Source organism: Strigops habroptila, chromosome 4 (genome assembly GCF_004027225.2).
Source record: "Strigops habroptila isolate Jane chromosome 4, bStrHab1.2.pri, whole genome shotgun sequence".
Taxonomy (NCBI): Eukaryota; Metazoa; Chordata; class Aves; order Psittaciformes; family Psittacidae; genus Strigops; species Strigops habroptila.
Window position 1 is genome coordinate 60,616,185 of NC_046358.1, and position 19,011 is coordinate 60,635,195.

General features: G+C 37.7%; 1 protein-coding gene across 2 annotated transcripts in view; it reads right to left on the minus strand.

The window, feature by feature from the left end:
* Positions 1-6,825: 6,825 nt before the first annotated feature.
* The window catches only part of QSER1 (glutamine and serine rich 1), a 42,556-nt gene continuing 30,370 nt past the window's right edge, over positions 6,826-19,011 (minus strand). Inside the window, exons 8-13 of one of the 2 annotated variants that reach the window (XM_030485136.1) lie at positions 18,062-18,273; positions 16,256-16,393; positions 14,838-14,935; positions 12,067-12,219; positions 11,572-11,667; positions 6,826-10,961 (exon numbers count right to left, since the gene is read on the minus strand). In XM_030485136.1, the coding sequence (XP_030340996.1) occupies positions 10,821-10,961; positions 11,572-11,667; positions 12,067-12,219; positions 14,838-14,935; positions 16,256-16,393; positions 18,062-18,273 (838 nt within the window). In that variant the 3' untranslated portion in view covers positions 6,826-10,820. The remainder of the gene's footprint in view (positions 10,962-11,571; positions 11,668-12,066; positions 12,220-14,837; positions 14,936-16,255; positions 16,394-18,061; positions 18,274-19,011) is intronic. The other variant, XM_030485137.1, reaches the window with a different exon arrangement.

The following is a 19,011-nucleotide window of genomic DNA, read 5'->3' on the forward strand; positions in this document are numbered from 1 at the left end:
GTGCAACATGATGTACTTGGCTTCCCCTTCCACAGTGTTTTCCCCAAATTAAACTCCATAAAGTTGAACTCAGTATGCACAAGAAAATGCCAGTTACCAGGACGTAATTAACATAAGTAATTTGTCAAATCACTTAGGACCAACTTAATGGCATTCCTGCTTGCACATGGAACAGTAAGCTTGCTCCAAAAGCAGCTCCACTCAACAATACGGTACTGCATACAGACAGATGCTGCTGTAGGTAAATGTATCAAAATCTGGTGCGCAGGGCACAGGCCTGCAAGAGAGACTGTAAATAGCACCTGACAAGGAAGTCTGATGATATAGAAAGCTTTATTGTTGGCTCTCTGTCTAATAATGTCACGTGAAGTTGCACAGAACAATTTTGTGATCTTTGTGATCTAGTTAAGGTGACTAAAATGTATTTTTAGCAAATCATGCAACCACGTGCTAGATTTGTACAGTTGTGTCAGCTCCTTTGAAACTGTTATAAAGAACTTTCATAGTGAGGAACAGCAAAAGAAAAGTCTGTTTTGATTTATTTCCAGATCATCTAGAAATACTCCCACCAACTACAACAGGATTGAGATAGTGGCCTTCGTTTAGAAGAATTTACAGACTTAAGTTTTCAAGAGCTTCTGAGTCTCGCATAAGAACTGCAGGGTTTAATTAGAAGCATACAGCAGAAACAGAGCATTTAAATTCAACAGCCACGATTTCAGGCATGTCTGCTGCTCTGGATCTGATCGACTTATATCAATTAAGTGTTTGCTTGAGGATAAAGATGATGATAAAGACCCACATCCAGGTCTTCTCTGATTATGGGGGGAGAGAAGGCAGAATGGAAACCTGTACCATCACAAAGTGAGAAACTGATGCATGCATTTATGTAAAGCGCTGTCTGGCTTTTTCCATAATGACCCTGGGAGCTAGGCAGCCAGCCAGTGTTTGGATGCGAGAGCACCTGTGATTCCCAGGGATTCTGGGCACAAATGAAGGAGACAGAATTGATAGACCTTACCTAAGTAAAAGACTGTGTGATTCAGTCTTTCTGTATCATAATCCAAAAGACAAAAGTTGGAGGCTTGCATTGCCTAGCAAAGATGGAGGTATGTTAGTAGAAAATATGGGATGCTGCTGTTTTATTTGTGGCAGATCAATGCTTGGTTAAGGGATTGGGAAATGTTGTGTGTTCTTGAAAGACACACAGTAAAAAGGGTGTTTCCATTTTGAAATTTTTAGAAAAACCGGAAGGACCCCAAAGCTGGAAAATAAAATGTTCTAAACCCAAGAAGTGTTCCATGTTCCAACTATTATTCACATTGTAAGTGCCAAAAAAGAAAACAAAAACCATTAAAAATGACTATGAAATAAAGAGGGAATACTGCTATCCTATTTCTTATTTCCAAAATAATGTAGGTCCCACTTTTCTGAAGCCTTAACACAGAACTCTGCATGTGAAATGCTAATCTTACATCTCATAAACACATCAGACTACAGAAGGCTCTCTCTTCCACGAAGCTTTTTTCTTTAGATTTCAAATGTCTTCCCATAACATTAACAGCTTTAAAGATTAAGTGTGTTTCAACGCAGCCTAATTTTATATATACATAAAATTTCATTGCTATATTCTCAAGGATCTGTTGAATCCAATCTTTATGGGTGTTTCTGAAAAAGCATAGCAATTAATAATTACCATAAAAATTCAGAAAAATATTCCAGTTATTTAGAACAGTTACTCTTTTGTTTTTTCCCCCCACTTAAACATCAACAATGCCTGTATTCACTGCAGTGCTGAAGTTCATGAAGGAGAACATTTTAAACAGTAAGCCTTAAAATGTTGCTCCATTCTATTCACAAATGAATAGAATTTTGTGATATGGTTCACTGTCGCATAAAGATACTCATGTAAGGGAAAAATCAACAGCTTCAGTTACAGAAATTACTATTTTTTAAAGTCACACTTATCATAACCTTATCAAATCTCATCTCTTTCATTGCATGAAGATACAAAGTCCAGTACATTGGTTTTTAATACCAAAACAGTCCTATCAAAATCAGAAAAATCTCTTCCCTCTTATTAATTGCAAATTTAAGAGAATGAACAGCTATTCATACAATATTGGATTGCAAAAGGATATCTGGTATGCTAGACAGATTGAAGGAAGCTGAAAGAACTCCTGCAGTGAATCTGCCTTATCACCAAGTAACACATCCTGCTATTTGTCCTAAAGAGCACCAGAGGTTTGCTTGGTGCTGTGGTCCACGGACTGGAGAGGACTGACAGTCTTCCTTCTGATGCGGAGCAGGTTATTCACAAATTCACCCTGTTCAGTCCCAACTTCCCATCTACATTCAAATTAGAAAGGATCATGTAGCAGCAGGTTCTGTGGGATACAGTGATGACACCCTGCACCATCCAGCCCATACCAACCATGTCTGCCCCACCACGAAGAGGCTGCTCGCAGGGGCTCTTCTCTTTGGGCAAGAGTACAATTCACGTCCAAAGTGCAAACTCCAGTGTTTTATACCAACGTGAAATCTGTGAGGATTCCACCCTTGTGTTTTCAAAGAGACTGGAACAATAAACAAGTTCCCAGGACAGAAGCTTCTGGACAAATGCTTGAATCTACAAAGGGTGCATTGTTCAGGAGCGGAATCCTTCCATTCCTGGCTGGAATACCAATGTAACTGCAGGACCAAGTCAAGCTGGGTAACAGCAAAGGAAGGGCAGGGAGGCAACATGGTGGGCCTGCTCTGGCACACACTGACCTCCAGTGGAGCACACTGCATTCTAAGTAACAAGCCAGGCACAGCAGCTGGAGAGGGAGTCAGGAACTGGAATTACTTGAGACTTACTGTATGGAAGCAAACAGGGGGCAAAGACCAGCAATGTCACCAAAACCACTGGGACAAGCTCTGCTTCTCAATCTTAATAAACACTAAATAATTTTGTCTTAAGTGGATTTTTAAATTTTTCCTCTTGTGAAATTTTTCTGGGACTTTCAGGAATGAGTCTGCATTATAACTGGAGATACATTACAGTGTGCCTAAATGTGTGCAGGATGGCATGGTCCTAGCAACACTGTTTGGATAAAGACTCTTCATAGAGCAGTAAAGACTCACCGTCATCTACACAGCAGAAAACTGTTCAACCAGAATGAGCATGTACAGGCACAAATAATTGGAATGTTAGAAGTTACCATCTGCCCAAGCTGGGAGTTACCATCTCTCAGGTGAGCTGCAGCAACTGATGGAATGTGAGCTCCTGGATACTGCAAACCAAAACCAAACACACTATGTGACTACTTAGGTGACTACTGACAGTAGTGTTAGGTCAGTTCATAAAGATCTAGGGGATCAGCTCTCACCAGTTTGTGCAGTTGTGGAGGTCCCCCTGCAGCATGGTGGGGTAGTAACTTACGCTGATCTGCCAGTGACAACTTTCACATCCCTACTCCCAAAGGGAGCAGCCACAAGTAGCACCAGCTTAATGTGACAGAAGGAGCTGATGGATAAGGGAGGCAGGAAAGGCGAGAACTCTAAATGGATTTGCAGAGCATAATCAAATTCCTGATTTTTACCATTCATTTTGACTTCTTCAGAAAACAGCTACTTACCATTTATATTCACACTGAGTGCAAGGCTAGAGTTCTAGAGCAGAGGATCAGGCTTACGTTTATGTATGCTACAAGCAGGAATGTATAATTCACCTTTTATATTACTGTACAATGTACCAGGGCCTCCAAACTCAATTATGGCATGTTTTGCCAGGCCCACAGTTTAGGATGGGAAAACGTCCCTGAAGCATCCTGCAGAGAGCTTTGCTACCCCACTAAAACTCAAAGAGAACTTGCAGAGTTCACGTCAAAAAGAAAGTAACAATCCTGGCCAAGCACTTCTTATGGCCTTTATTTAAGCCAGCTGGCTCCAGCATTGCGACACTTGGGTTCTCACAGAACACGCGAGCTTTCTTTTCAACTCCTTTAGCGCAAAGCATTGACTGTGGACAAACTACCTCTCTGGCTGTTTAAACAAAGTAGCTGGACCTTGCACTGAAGCAAATAAAAAGGGTTTGCTTACCCTCTTCTGTTACAAAAGCTGTAAGGATGGCAATTTCTACATGCTGACCAACAGCAAAAATCTGGGAGGCTTCAGGAGTCACCAAAGCTGCTTTACTTAGAGAACAGATCTAAATCCTTATTCTCTTGGAGCTTTGAACGAGTTACCAATTTGACCTAACCTCATGATAAAACATTGCTGCTTCGGCTTTTATTCTGCTATCATACCGTTTACCTGCTGCTGCTGCAGCAAAAACATGTGACACAACTATTGCACAGACAAAGCACACTAGCAGCCACCAGTTAGAGACGATGATGCCAAACAATGTAATTTTACTTAAAAGGTCTTGCTAAGTCCTGAAAGTCTTAGAAAGCTACAGCACATACTCCCAATGAGATAGTTTAAGATTTCAAGTAACATGTGTAGAATAAAGGGACTTAGTTTAATTCTAATTTGAACCAAAACCACCTATTAAAAATTAACCACAGCATTTTAAATTGAATATTTAAGGCCAGGCATAGTAACTGGAGCCAAGAGTGGCTGCTACCATCTATAACCTTTATCATAGGCACAGGATCAGATACACAATTCAAATTCTCCTGTGTGTAAATACCCCAGTGTGTCTAGAAGATGACACGTACTCCAATTTTGAAGCTGTTACACAAACTATATGATCAATAGTTCACTGCTCAGGATGTTCCACTGGAACCCAGTTACAGTATTTTAAAGTTAATACATTAACTGTATACAGGACACTGCCCAGATAGAAGGTTTTTTTAACCCTTCACATGGACACCTGAAGGAAGAGAAGTGATGAACTTCTGATACACCTGCACTTGCAATAATAAAATAAAAATTCTTGCCTCAGATGATTGCAATACAAATACTTCCTAAAAGGGCTTTTGCTCTCCTCCTACTTGTTTGAACACTGGCAATACAGGAAACCGAAGTAGGAACCATGGTCCATTAATACACACTCTTAATGATGGGTTATAGTAGGAAGCAATGAAAAACCACTGCTGCTATGCGGAGATATACTCTGGAATCCACGCTTCTCAAAAGAAAACCCCTTTTTAATAGCAAAAGGCAGAACTAGGACTAGACTGTTACAAAGTCACTGTGTGTAGCAAAATGCTACCAGCGCCCTCGTGGGACCCTCTGCTAGGAATGTCCACCTGCCACCAGGCCACGTTGCTGGCTTGTCAGTTGCTTTTCAGTCAGCGTATAGGCTGCAGCAGACCTAATCGAAGCTATTCCTAATGAAGACGACAACTCCCTACCACAGCCTCTGCTCCTCAATTACCTCCACTCCGAAAACTCCCCTAGCCTCCCTCCAAATTCTTCATCCTTTCCAATGTCCTTCCACATACAACCCATGTTTCTTCCAACTTCCCACCCCTCTTCTCCCTTAGATTCCTCCTGTATGAACTGTTACAGACGTATGAGCCCTCCCACCTTATTCTGAGTCTTTTTACCCTAAAATGAAGGGTCTTACCTGCTCCTTCAGCCTTGCTCATGGGCACTGCTGTTACTGCTACTTCCCTCTACCCTTTGCATGGGTAGCTAAAAAAAAGCCATCAAAACCCAACCAAAACTAAACACACACACAAAAGAAATATCCCAGTGAAACTTTTAAGATCAGAAACCTAAGAAGACATACCTAGGACAAAAGAGTACAGCCCTGCAAAAGTTTGCTTGCTGTTTTCCCTGACTCACATTTTTCTCCTTCATAAATAGCTTGTTTTCTGCATTTATTGCCATGTTCTTAGACGAGATCAAATTAAAATCATTTTAAGACAGTTTTCTGTTTGTTTCTAGAAATGAAACAAAGATTTGTTTTCTAGAGGAGGGGCAAATACCTAGTGCAGAATGAGTTCTTTTGATCGCCTGATACTTACCAACAAATTGCTGATAGCAGGATAGTTTTCTTTTAAAAAGCTGCATACATTCAGCTTCTTTTTTTTTTTTTTTTATTTAAAAAGCAAAACAGTTCATCAATGATAATGCGTATTTGGAACGCAGCATCTAAAGGTTCATCCTCTACACTGCAATGGGGCATTCTCTGAGCCTACCTGCTTCCCAGTGCTTTTTGGAGAAAACAACAATCAGCTCCATGGGCAAACCTCTTAACTTATGCTTATATTGGTTTGGGAAGCAGCTCTTGCACACAGGAGCATAACCACCCCCCCCCCCCCCCCCCACTCCATCCCTTCAGATTCATCTTTTTCTGCCAGCAAGTGGCTCAGAGGAAGCCTATTATGTATCTTTTGGCCAACAGCCACATCATGGGACTTCAGCCCTCTGCATGGGGAAAAAATATTTATAAGAATATCCAGAGTAATTCATTGTAATGTGGGGGGAGACTAAAACCCTTTAGAGGACCATTTCTTCCCACAGGTACATAGAGATGGTATTCTAGTTTAGCAAGAACAAGAACAGGAGAGAATAGTGCAGCTGAGAAACACCTGATCACAGCAGTAGTCTCTCTCTTAAGCCAAGTGTCTGGCTCCTCGCTTGTCACATCAGTTTAAGACCTGGCAGATACATTGTGAAAATTAATTGAGAACATTCAGAAATGCAACAAACCAGATCAACCAGACATGCTGAAGTCATGCAGTATAATGAAGAAAAAACCCCCAAACCCTAGAACTGTATTTCTTCATCTGGAGATCAAAACATGTAGCCTAAATTGGCAAGTATTTTCCAACAATCTAACTTTCCACAACTTAGTATTTTAATAATAAATGACTAAGCATTGTAAGGTTTTTGTTTAAAAAGTGTTTTCACTTTAATGGGTTTAGTTAATAACATCATGAATGGTACAAAACTGTCCTTTTTCACATTTCCATACATTGTATTACGGACCACCTGAAAATCTGGACTAAGAATGCATAAAGTGTCTCTTAATTAGCCCTAGCTTCATTTTTGCCCTATGTAGAGGAGATATGCAGAAAAACATGCATTTGTTAACAATGACATGTCAGTATTAGCTTAAACAATATGATATGGCAGAACGTGCACTGTGTAATGCACAGGTATGCGAGAGAGACCAAATGTGAAGTGTTGGCAACGAAAGAAGAAATGGTTGATGACACACTGACATTTTGTGACCATAGTATTAGCTTTTCTGTTTTAAAATTGTTTTAAATAGTACTAAATATTTAAATAATATTTAAAATATATTTCCCTATGGAAATCATTTACTTGGAAGACAGCCTGCAAGATCTGGCTTTTTAAAAAGTAGTATTTCATTTCGACAAAATATGAATACAATACATGCCATAGAACGTCGAAGACCCTAAAGTCCCTAGCCATTTTCAGAAACAGTTTCTCAATCCAATTTTGTCTCCGATTTTTGCTAGGAAAACTTTGGAAGTAGCATCTCAAAGAAAGCCTGCCTTTAAGAGAAATAATGTATTTCAATAAAAACAAACCCAATGTAAACAGGGATGCCATGCTAAAGGAAGAAAGAGCGGCATTAAAACCCAAGTAATTAATCCTGCAATTAGTTTAATTTCTGTTTTACTAATTCATAGTCTAAGGAGGGTTTTGTTCCTTCCTAATACATTTCTCTTGCAGTCAAATGAGTACTCAATTTCCACTGTCAGATGTTAAGGGGTGAAGACCTCACTGTTACGTAAAAAAAACAAAGGATTGAGCTGTCAGTGCAGAATTAATAACCTAAAATGCAACAAAACAAAGTATTTGTGTAAAAAAGTAATTCATACATTGACTTTTTTCTAAGTTTGCTTCAGTATAAAAAACCTCTTCGATCCCACTAACAAAGCTTTATTTTGATTCATGATCCTTCAACACACTTGAGAGTTCCATGGTTTTTCTCATTCTAATTTGGTAAATTAATAACCCAGCTACCATTTTTGCAGCCTAAGACAAAGATGGAAGCTCCATTATATTAATCTTTAATAGCCTACGGTAGTTAGTTTTATTAAAGACAGGTTTTTCCCTGTCTTCTACAGGCACAGTGCTTGTTTAACTGGCCTCAGGAACAAAACAGCCAAAAATAAGCCAGGTCACCTTCTGTGGCAGTGCAGAGCATCCTGGCAGGTTTTTTCTTTTGTTTGGGTTTTCTTGAATTGTTGTTGCTGAAATTTCCTTCTTTTTGAATAGGGACAAGCTATTCCAAAGGCCTCTCATTTCTTTCTTCAGCTTCTAAGGACTTGGATTGAACAAGTAGCTTCCTAAAGCTGCTTCTAGATTCAAATTCTAGAGTAAATATCCAGTAGCAGAAAAGAACTCGTTTAGAAAGCAGAGAGACCTCTCTCACTTAGTTGCTTTTAGTCACATTAGGCAGGGATATGTAAGACACAAAGTCTGACAAGTTCCTTTCCATCAAGGATCCACCCTGACTGTTCCCTCAGTCTGCATCCTAATCATTTTTACAACTGCAGGTTAGGAATTCCCAAGCTGTGCTGTCCATATATATCACCATAATGTGACCACAGAACTCTGCCTGGGTAAGTAAATATCTCTCATGAATCTACACACACTGCCAACCACCCCCACCAGTAATGGAAGACACTTGGTAAATTTGGGAACCTTCTCTATCAATTAAAGAGTATACCAGGCATGTTTCTACTGTATCTGCAGCGTGCATATGTACATTAAAACAATTTTAGCTGATTCCTACCAATGTTGGTAACTTTGCTGTCTGGTTTCACCATATAAACTCTAGCTCCTACCAGAGTCAACACGGTACAATCAAAACAATAGCAACTCTTCAACCCTGTGGCTACCCTTCTTTTCACCACAAAAATGAATTAGCTTCATGATTGCTCCAACAACCTGCACATTCTTCCTAAACCCAAACCCATCTTGCTCTCCTTGATCACAGGCGACATAGCAGTAGCACAATGCATCTAGTAATGTGATAGTGACCTCCCTTTTTAAAGCAAAAACACTACAAAGAGGCTTTAAAAAGAGCAAGGGCACATACCCATTTCTGTTCACTGTAGTCTGCATACAAATTGTAAAGGAGAATTATTGCTTTTAAAAGATGAAAAGCTTTGGAAATACGGTAAACATCCTACAACGTTCTAAAACTAATCAGCTAAAATGCTGTACATACCTTAATATTCAAACCTCTATTTGATTACTCAAGATGAAATAATTTCATTTTCACATCTATTCATTAAACTCTCTATAGTTCTAAGGTCTAATGAATATTTAACAACTAAATAGGATCAAAACAGATAATGGGGAAAAAAGGTCACGTGGCAATGAACATTATTTCATTTGGCCGATGAACAGTGAACCCTGCTTTCTTGGCTGAAATTAAGGCACTAAGTGGCAGCAAAAGGATAAAGGAATGAATTTTTTTTTTCTACATTATCTGAAAAAAAGACCAACATGACTTTTTTTAGGACGCCAGTAGAGTACATATCCATTCTGAATGACTCAGTAAGGCATTCTGTTGGCAAATTTAAAGAAAATGTTCTCTGACCAGAGCCCATTACATTCATTGTCTGAGTGTGACTAGTGGCACTACTAACTGTTAACAAACTGGAGGGGGGAGAAAAAGCTACAAAGATGTCTGAAGACTTGAAAGGCACCAAAAAGAGAACAGCTCTGCAACTGCCAGTTCTACAAACAATAATGTAAGCTGTGTTTAACACTGCATATAGTCTAGTCAATCATCAATCTTTGTTGACAAAGATAAAGTGTAGTAGCTCTTCATTTAAACTCTCCGTTAATCAAGTGCTAGTTCAGTAAGAAATTTATTTTCACGTATCAGAAAATAACTGCAGTGTCTAACACAACTACACTTAAAGCAAAACTAGTCTAGTATGCATTATTCTGGTTAACACTGAAGCAAACCTGTATAAACAAAAGGGTTACCTTGAGATATATAGTTTACAATATGAAATCAACATATAAATGAATAGGATTTACTGAAAACAATGGAAAGTGTATTACAAAGATACATGTAACAATTTTAACCACAATATTTCCTCTGTGAAAAATACAACTATTAGTGAGATAAAATGTACAATTGAGATTTTCTTTTTTTCCAAAAGAAAAAAAAAAACCCAACACAGTATAAAGGAAAATATTCTTTTTCTTCAAAACAGGGAAAATAGTTAAGGTCATTGTCTTTCATTACAATATAATTTGACACAAAAAGCAGTCATAGGATTGCACCAACTTCATGTTCAGTCTCCTGAACATGACAATAGTAAAAGGAGTCCATAAAGCATAATGACATTTCTGGGTTTCATGATGGCAATGTATGTAACTGCAGAAGCTGATGTCATTCCGGCTCTGTTCACAAAATGTACAAAACTCTAAATTTGGTGGCCAGACATGTAAAAATTAGTTCATCCCAACGCTGATTTTTATGTCGCTTAGTCAGGGATGGAAAAATCTGTAGTATTCTAAGAGTTATCTTTTTAGCAATAAAAAAAAAAAAAAAATATATGTAGTGCATGCTTTATCACTTGTCAAAAACATTTCTGAAAATAAAACTAAGTTATCCAATAGTTTACAAAATAGAAAATAATTCTTCAGGTTAAAAATGTGGTTAGGTTTACGTTTAGTTCCATCTCCAAAGGACTGATTTCCTTGGCAGCATCACTTTTCCTTAGCAAGAGCCAAGGCACAATGTTCCATAAAGAGAAATAAAAACGGCTACGAGCAAGAACGCAGTCTGGCATTGCAAAAGAAATCAGAGCCTCTCTCTGAGCTTTCTGTTCCATCGGGTTAGTGCCGTAGAAAAATGTGAGATTTGGAATACATTTTTGTTAGGAGCATTTCTGCTGGACACGGTTCAGAAGTTCACCAAACTTTTCAAAAAGATCCTCCACCCATTTTATATTTTTCATGCAGAGCTGCACAATCTCTTCCTGTCCTAGGTCTGCACTCTTCTTCTGCACAGAAGAAATCTATTTAAAAATGAGAAGGAGGGGAAGAGAGAGAGAGATGCACACACATACACATTAGGCTGCCAGCACTTCAGAATTTTCGTATTTATAATATTCTGCAGCTAAATACAAACCTTCTTTGGAAGAAAATCTTTAAAGCTTTAAAAACATGGGGAAATACCCCCACCACAAAAGCATTTCTTAACAACTGAGCCAGAGCTCAATTCTCGTATTTCTGCTACCTGGAATACTTCCACCAAGGATTTTCAGAAAAAATAAAGGAGTGGGCATTCTAAGACAAAAAGTACCTTCTAAATCTGAGGAGTTACACACATTGATAAAATCCATTTTGTTTATTTTGGATAACAGTGAAGAATGCTTACCTATCTCCAAGGGAAACGGATTTCACACAAACCTTGTAAGCCTCATCTCTGAATGCTCTGGGCAGCAGTGCCCATTAGGGGCAAGAGATGTGCTCAACATACCCTTTCCTTTGCCAGAAAGAATTAATTAAAATAGGAGGCCAGAAGCCATACTCCTTTACAAGAAGACAATGGCCCCTCTAGTTGGACCCAATTCCCTTAAATTCCCTCAATAAACATGGAAGTGTCTCAAAGAGGACAAGACTTACCTCTTCTTTACATGTTAGATATATGTGATATTTGTAATGATGGAGTGAGTGATACAAAGAATACAACTGTATTTTTTCTGGATCTACTGTAAACTCCTGCAAAAAGAACAGTTATTTTAGGTAAATTCACGTTATTTTCCAAGATAGATATATGATGGACATTTTCTTCTGTAAAGAATCCTCCCCTCCCTTGCATAAATACACAGGATAAGTGCATTTAGGTCTAAACATAGACATTAAATAGGGGAATAATTATGAAATAACTTATTATTCCTGGAAAATAATTACATCTCACAGATGAGTTAAAGCCATGATTTAATATACTGTTTAAATGTTTTTAACATTCCCTTATTATCAAAAAAGCACCTCACTCAAAAGACTTTATATTTTGATAGATCTACCAAAAAAAAGAAGTCACGAAGCAGTACTTTTTATTTAAATGTGGTTATCATTAGAAGTCAGAAGGTGGCAGCAATAAACCCTCTGAACACTCACCGGTGCTAACTTAGTGGCTGATTTAGAAGCCCTCAGTGTTTTCTTGTTGTAAGCTTTACCATTCATTTTGATCTTAGACACAGATGTTCCTCCAGTTTTTGTCTTAGAATCCCGAGTGATCACTGTCAGTTCAGGAAAGTTTTCCAAAGCGTTCTTTAAACAGAGCATATAAAGAAAAAGGATTTTGAAAAATTCAAGAATGGCCAAGCCACCCAGAATGCTGATAAACTGGCTATTTTTCTTTGAAAAGTTTGACTGCAGCCTATTATGAATCAATTTATTCTCCCACAAAAACCTTGTAAAAAGCAACCATACACATTTTGAAAAGCAGGACCACCTGTTCTTGACTACTGTAATTTTTCAAGACTAAGAAAATCCTTTTATTGTATCTCAGATTATCATCTGTGATTCCTTCATTAGAAAGAGCAAACCAAAAAGGCTGCACTAGGTATTTTTCATCTTTTAAAATGCTTTCCATTCCATTTCTACCCAAGAATCTCTAAGGCCAAGTTACCTGGAGATGCCCAAGTACTTAATGCCTAGTCAGGCACAGGAAGCCTGCCAATTGTATCAGGGATTGGATGCCTAAATATCTTCACAGGTTTTGTCCCAGCTTTTGCAAAATGCAACTTAATTGCATCTTATCATATCTGTAAGGTAGAAAAGCTTATGCATAGTGAAGTAGATGGCTGGTTCAAAAAGGCACAAGTTTTTAAGACATATTAACTCACAGGAGTGAACCGAATTTCTACCAGCTTCATTTCTATGTTATTTGCATAAGTAAATTTGAATACAACTTTGTTGTACAAATACAGCATTACGTTAGCAGCTGCTTTGAAATAGTTCTGTTATGCTATGTAATTTGGTCCTGAAAAAAAATTGCAAGTTCAAGGAACATATCTATCTTTGTGTTATACTCCAGTATGAGGGAAAAAATCAGGCACACAGAAAAATGTATCAGTGCCGCAGCTTAAGGAACTAATTTGGACTATTTGGTTAAAATATGAAGTTGACTAAATTTTTACGTTTTCTTTTAACAAGCAGTAGTAGAATTCAATAACCTCCCCTGCCTATAATTTCTTAGCACTTTATATACATCAGCCATTTTCCACTTTATAAAAAAACCCTCTCAGTAAAAAGCTATAGAATCTGCTGGCAGTGAGAGAGTTGCACAGTGATAGCAGTAACCTCAACTAGCTAACCTGTGCATATACAATATTCATCACAATGCTCTCAAATTGGAACATTGACTTCCACAGGTTTAAATTATTTAGTTTTTTTAGCCGCTGTAACAGCCTTCCTCAAGGTTGACTTTCAGTGTCAAGGGGCTTTGGCCAGTTCTTACCCAAAATACTGACACAAGGATGGCACAAGTTGGTACCATCACACCAGAAGGCAAACATACAAAACTTTATCTAGGAGTTTACACCATAAACAGATCCCTTCCTCACATCCAGAACTCCAGTAACTTCTTGCAGATCATACAGTGAAATACAGGCTTCCAGCTAACTTGAGAGATATGATACATAATCTGATGCTAAGTGAACACACAGCAAAGCTATTATAATAGTTATGAACTCCAACTGAATAAGCAGCTGTAATTATATGTCAGTATTACAGAAGATCATATGAGCTTTTTCCCTGAAACTGGGAAAACAGCATAACTAACAAGAAATGAGTTAAAAGAGAGTGTGAACTGAAGCTGTTTCACTGGTGGATGATGTTCTCATCTCTGAAACAAGGTCACAGCATCCCACAAGGCTTATCAGGAATGGGCTGTGGAACAAAAGATCTTTGAAGCAGAACCATCAAGTCCGCTATTATACTCCTCCTCAAAAATAAGCACAGAGTAATACAGAGAGACAACTAATTTTTCAAGTGTGTCTGTACTGCAGATGTAAAGGGGATGGCGAAAGACAGGTGAAAGCAAATTTGGTCTGATGGTGTATACAGACAGGTCTGCTTTACTGTGGTTGGTCTCAAAACTGTTAGAAGAAGAAATAATCGGTCTGATTATAGACATCAAAACTAGCTCTCCGGCATAAGCGAAAATAACCTTAATTCACTTCACTGCACTTTGGAAATCTGCGTTGTTGTGTGGAAGGTGGATGGGAGGAATCACAGTGCTTATTTATTCTCCTGTTTACCTTCTCTCTACTGACACAGTAGGGCTGCTCCCTTCCCTGCCCACATCCAGAGATGGTTTTTATTATCATATCAAAGTTGCTGCAGTACGGGCTTGTTATCTGTACTTTTCCCAATCTTCCATGCTGAAGATACATGAAAGAGCACACAAACGAGTGTGCTTGAGTGTGTTCTCGAGTCCCTCTGTCCCAGTTTTAAACTACTCTGATCATGTTCTCTACTTCAAAGAAGTTCAGACATCTGCTCCCCAGCACAGCTGTTGCATGTAGAAGTTTATTAAGATTTTTAGGCAATACAATCACTTGACCAAAAGCTTTAGAAGGACAGGAAACAGATTTTTCTTTTGGCAAACTTGAGAGGCGTAAGAGAAAAAATGCTTCAGAATGAACCAGAAAGCAGGAGATTAAGACTAGAACTTTAACTTTGCAGTATATACTCCTCCATCACAAAATGTTCTCCAAATGCCACACACAAGCACTGAATTTATAGCATCTCTTTCAAACCCATATTCACTTCTATTGTGAATTTGTCTTCTGGGTTTTAAGTCATGCCTGCACGGTACGCACTCAATGACTGACTTTACTGACAACATTATTTCAAAATTCCTAGAATACAAAAAAGAATACCTTGAATGTATGATCCAAGCGTAATTTGGAAAGCAGCCTTTTCCTATTGTCATTCAGCATACCATCAATTTTTCTCATGTGAGGCAAAAGTAGCTCATCTGAAAGACACCAAAAAAAGTGTCAGCAGTTGATTGAGAAAAATACAGTAATGAGATTCCTATTCAATCTATGCTTCCACCCATTAACATAAAATGTGGAAGTAAAAAATAATGCAATTTGCACAGAAATTGATTTCAAACATGAATTATTTTATCGACCTGTTAAAGTAGTCTAGATATTATGTAGTTTAATTGCTGACTGCAATCCTCCTCTGACTTTTCTCTGTTGAAAGGAAAAAAATAACACAGAGCAATATAGAGCACAAATCTCGAGACAATTTCAAACCATGTCCTAGATAATCCTCTGCTCTGTAATAGAACTGGCAGTTCTATGAAGACAAGTATGTGGTTTTGACATTTGCTATTCCATATTACGAGTGATGACCCTACTGGCATTTATAACAAAAGAAACTGAGGAAAGCACTTACTGATAGAAGTTATCTGATAAACCACTATAAATTGTATAATACACATTTGAACACAGGCATGTGGCCATGCATGAAAGTTTACAGTTCAGTATGGAGTCTTTAATTTATAAAGTCAATTTCTCTGCTTTTAGTGGGCCTGCTGATACACGCATGAATATGAAACCTTGAGGTAAGCATGCACTGATGCACAACCAGAGCAAACCTGGGAAGGAGATGATAGAAACTAGTTTTTTAAATACAGGCAAACAGATCAGTAAAAACCAACAGCCTGCGACTAAAGAATATGTGAAATGATTGCTCTTTTCGGACCTTTATACATAAGTGTCTCATTAAATTTTGAGAAATAAGAGAGTTTTGACTTGTATCCTGGAGTCCACTACAGTAAAGAAGCCCACAGTGAGCAAGTTCAAACATTTTCTCCTCAAAGAAAAAGTGGAATACAATTGGTTTTGATCAGAACTTTAAGTTTTCAGAGTCTGAAATGCAGAATTTTTAATAATAGCAACAATCAGAACTACTTATAGTTATAAGGACACTTCTTCATAAGAAAGTAAATACACACTTGAAACAGTAATTTGAAATAAATGTTTGCTAAGATTTTAAAATATAGTAACAGCAGGAACAAAGAGCTCAGCTCTGACATTCACAGCTCCAGCCTTACGTAACAAAGCAGACAAAACAATCTTTCCAAATTACTTAGATTACTCAAAGAGATAAGGCAAATACATATATACATATACGCACACATAAGTAATTCGTGTAAAGTGTTCTTCAGATGTGGGTATCTAGCTAAAAGTTTGGTGGAGTTTTCATTTTTTTAAAAATACATTTGCTTTACTGATTAATAACCTTAAAATGTAACTAAAGCATACAAATGTTAAACATACTGTACCATTGCTCTTTTCCAAGGCTTGCATTGTGTCTGGATCCAAGGCAATGCTAACAAGCAACTCCATGTAGCTCTTAAAAGTCTCTTTCATAGCTCTTGTGTTCAAAAACCGAGTAACGAGGGGAGCTGGAGGTACAAGCTCTGAAAATTCATTGGAATATAATGATTATTTTCCTTTGATACCCTGCAAGTATTTGTATTTTTCAAACCTGAAGGTTTCTCTCTTAAAACGCAAGTGACCCCTACTGGTATCCCAAGAGATTAAAACTCAATACAATCAGAAATAACATTCAACCAACTTACATGCCAAAACCAGATTTGGCATCACACAAAAACCAAATCTGGTACAAATGGTGCAATTTTTTGTAGAAACACATAAAATTACTTATAACTATCAGCACTTAGACTCTAATATTTAGGGAATTTTAACATTTTTCTATTGTATTTCTATTCTATTATTATTATTCTATTATTTTCTATTATTTCTATTATTTTTCTATTATTGCCTAGAGAAAAGGGGTAATGAATAACTTCAGTCAGGCAAAGTGCCCTAAGTGCAGGTTTCATGTCAATGCAAGTACCTCCTAAAACCACAAAACTTGAAGTAGTCCAACAGAAAACCATTAAAAAGCACTGATGTCACTTAGGAGCCTGCATACCATTGAAGTCAATCCCACCTAATTGTCCAACTCACAAAAAACACATAAAACAAACTTTACCAGTGAAGCAACGAAGGCATATTTGTACTTTTTCTGAGAAAACTTTTGGTTGAGGTATTTTTATTTTTTTTCATAGACAGCAATTTTAAATATGCACATGGAGCAGTCCTCAGTACTATTGAGCATTCTGGAGCTTTTCTTAGTCTTCAATGTGTTTTACAGGAACTTAGCTAGCCAAGCTTTTAAACTTTCTCAGACAGCCACATTTCTATGAATGACTATCATCACATTACTGGAAATGTTAAATATGGACAGTTGTACACATTAATGGTTATGTAGGTAAGTTTGCTTGAAAAACAGTATTTTAAAGGTGCTGTCCTCAGCAGAGGCACTGTTCCAGTACACCAACCGAAGCTTGTCCTTAGTTGAAGTCACCAAAGCCAACATGCTTTGCAACTGCAGCAATACAAAGCATGGGTACTACACAGCTTAACTTCAGACATACAGGAAATAAACAAAAAACCCTGCAAAATGCACTGTATATCAGCTATCATAGATAATCTCTATAAACACCAGACAAAAATTCCTCTCTGTTCCGAAGAATTACTGCAAACATCGTATCTCACTGTTCTAAGACACCATGAATGTCTTAAGAGCAAATGTGCTCAGCAGGCTACATTTGAACAGCTGGCATTTGGACAAGCAGTGAAGCAGCCAAAAAGTAACTGCTTTTTCTCCTTGGATTTTGAAACAACAGTAACATCTGAATTCTGCATGCAGACAGGCATTGCAGGAATGTTATTTTAGACACGACATGGAGTTGTAGTGGAAAAATCAACGAAGAATCTGATTCTTCAGATGTATTTGAAAATCAGACTTCAACTGTACCCATCTGAGAAAGCAAGTAGTAAAAATATATTTACCCAACTGATAAACTACATTTGAGATAAGTTCAGTTGCACATATTTGCTCGTACACAAACAAGTAAAAAATTTTAAGAAATTGTGTGGCACCCAGATTTTCTTTTTTTTTTTTTTTTCTGCTTCTGAGGCTAGCAAAGAAAAAATTGCAAGACTGAACAACATACTTTTCTACTACTACTCTTAGTTAAGTTCAAATGGGCATAGCTGCTAACAACAGTATCTCTCACCATCCTCATCACTCTGGGCCTCAGGTGAAGAATCAGACTGGGAAGATGAAAATTCTTCTTTCCACTTTTTTCTTTTCTTTGGTGGTGGTTCAGCCTTTACCTTTGGCTGTTTAGCTTTGGGTTTCACAGAAGAGACCTTTGCTGCTGTTGGTTTTGGTGTCGGTGGATCAGGGGTTTTGTTAGTGCTACTGCTAGGTTTGCAATGAATAGTCCTGCAATATCATAAAGATGATCTCTATGAAAATAATTACCACACAAGTTTTGATATTAATAAAATAGCTATAGTCTTACGTAACCAGAATATATTCTCCATGGATTATATATACTTATTTCATTGTCACATGTAACTAGAAATTAGGTCATACAGACTATACTACTATATTTTTTATATAATGCATAACAATTATTCTCAACTACCTTAAAATCCCAGTCATTCCTTGAATGAAGAGCACTGTAATTTTTTTATTATTGTTTACTAGTGTATGATAAAGAAAACGATCTGCACTAAATTACTGAAAATCTATAGAGAGAAAACCTCCAGATATCATCTGAAGTTGTGAGGCGATAACATAAGCTAAGCGATAAAGCATGACAGAGTTTTTCAATAAAGAATCTGCAACCTTTTCCAAAAGCACAATCAAAGGTCAACACAAAATGCAACAGAAAAACCCTCAGCTAGTGAATGACAGTGAAAACCTTATCAGAAGGGAGGTGACAGAGGAAAGCTTAGAGCTAGCCAAAGTACCTGTGTGAGAGACACTTCTGGTCATCACTCAAAGTTATAAGGGTTTCTGAGGTGGCGTGGGGGGGTAGGGCATGTGCAATGAGAAAAGTAAAATACTGTCAGTGTGCAAGGACATACAGAAGAGGGAAAAACATACTTGCAACAACCAACTTCAACAATCAACTTCTGTTCTTAAATTAACTTTCTAAGGTTGAGAAGTACTTGT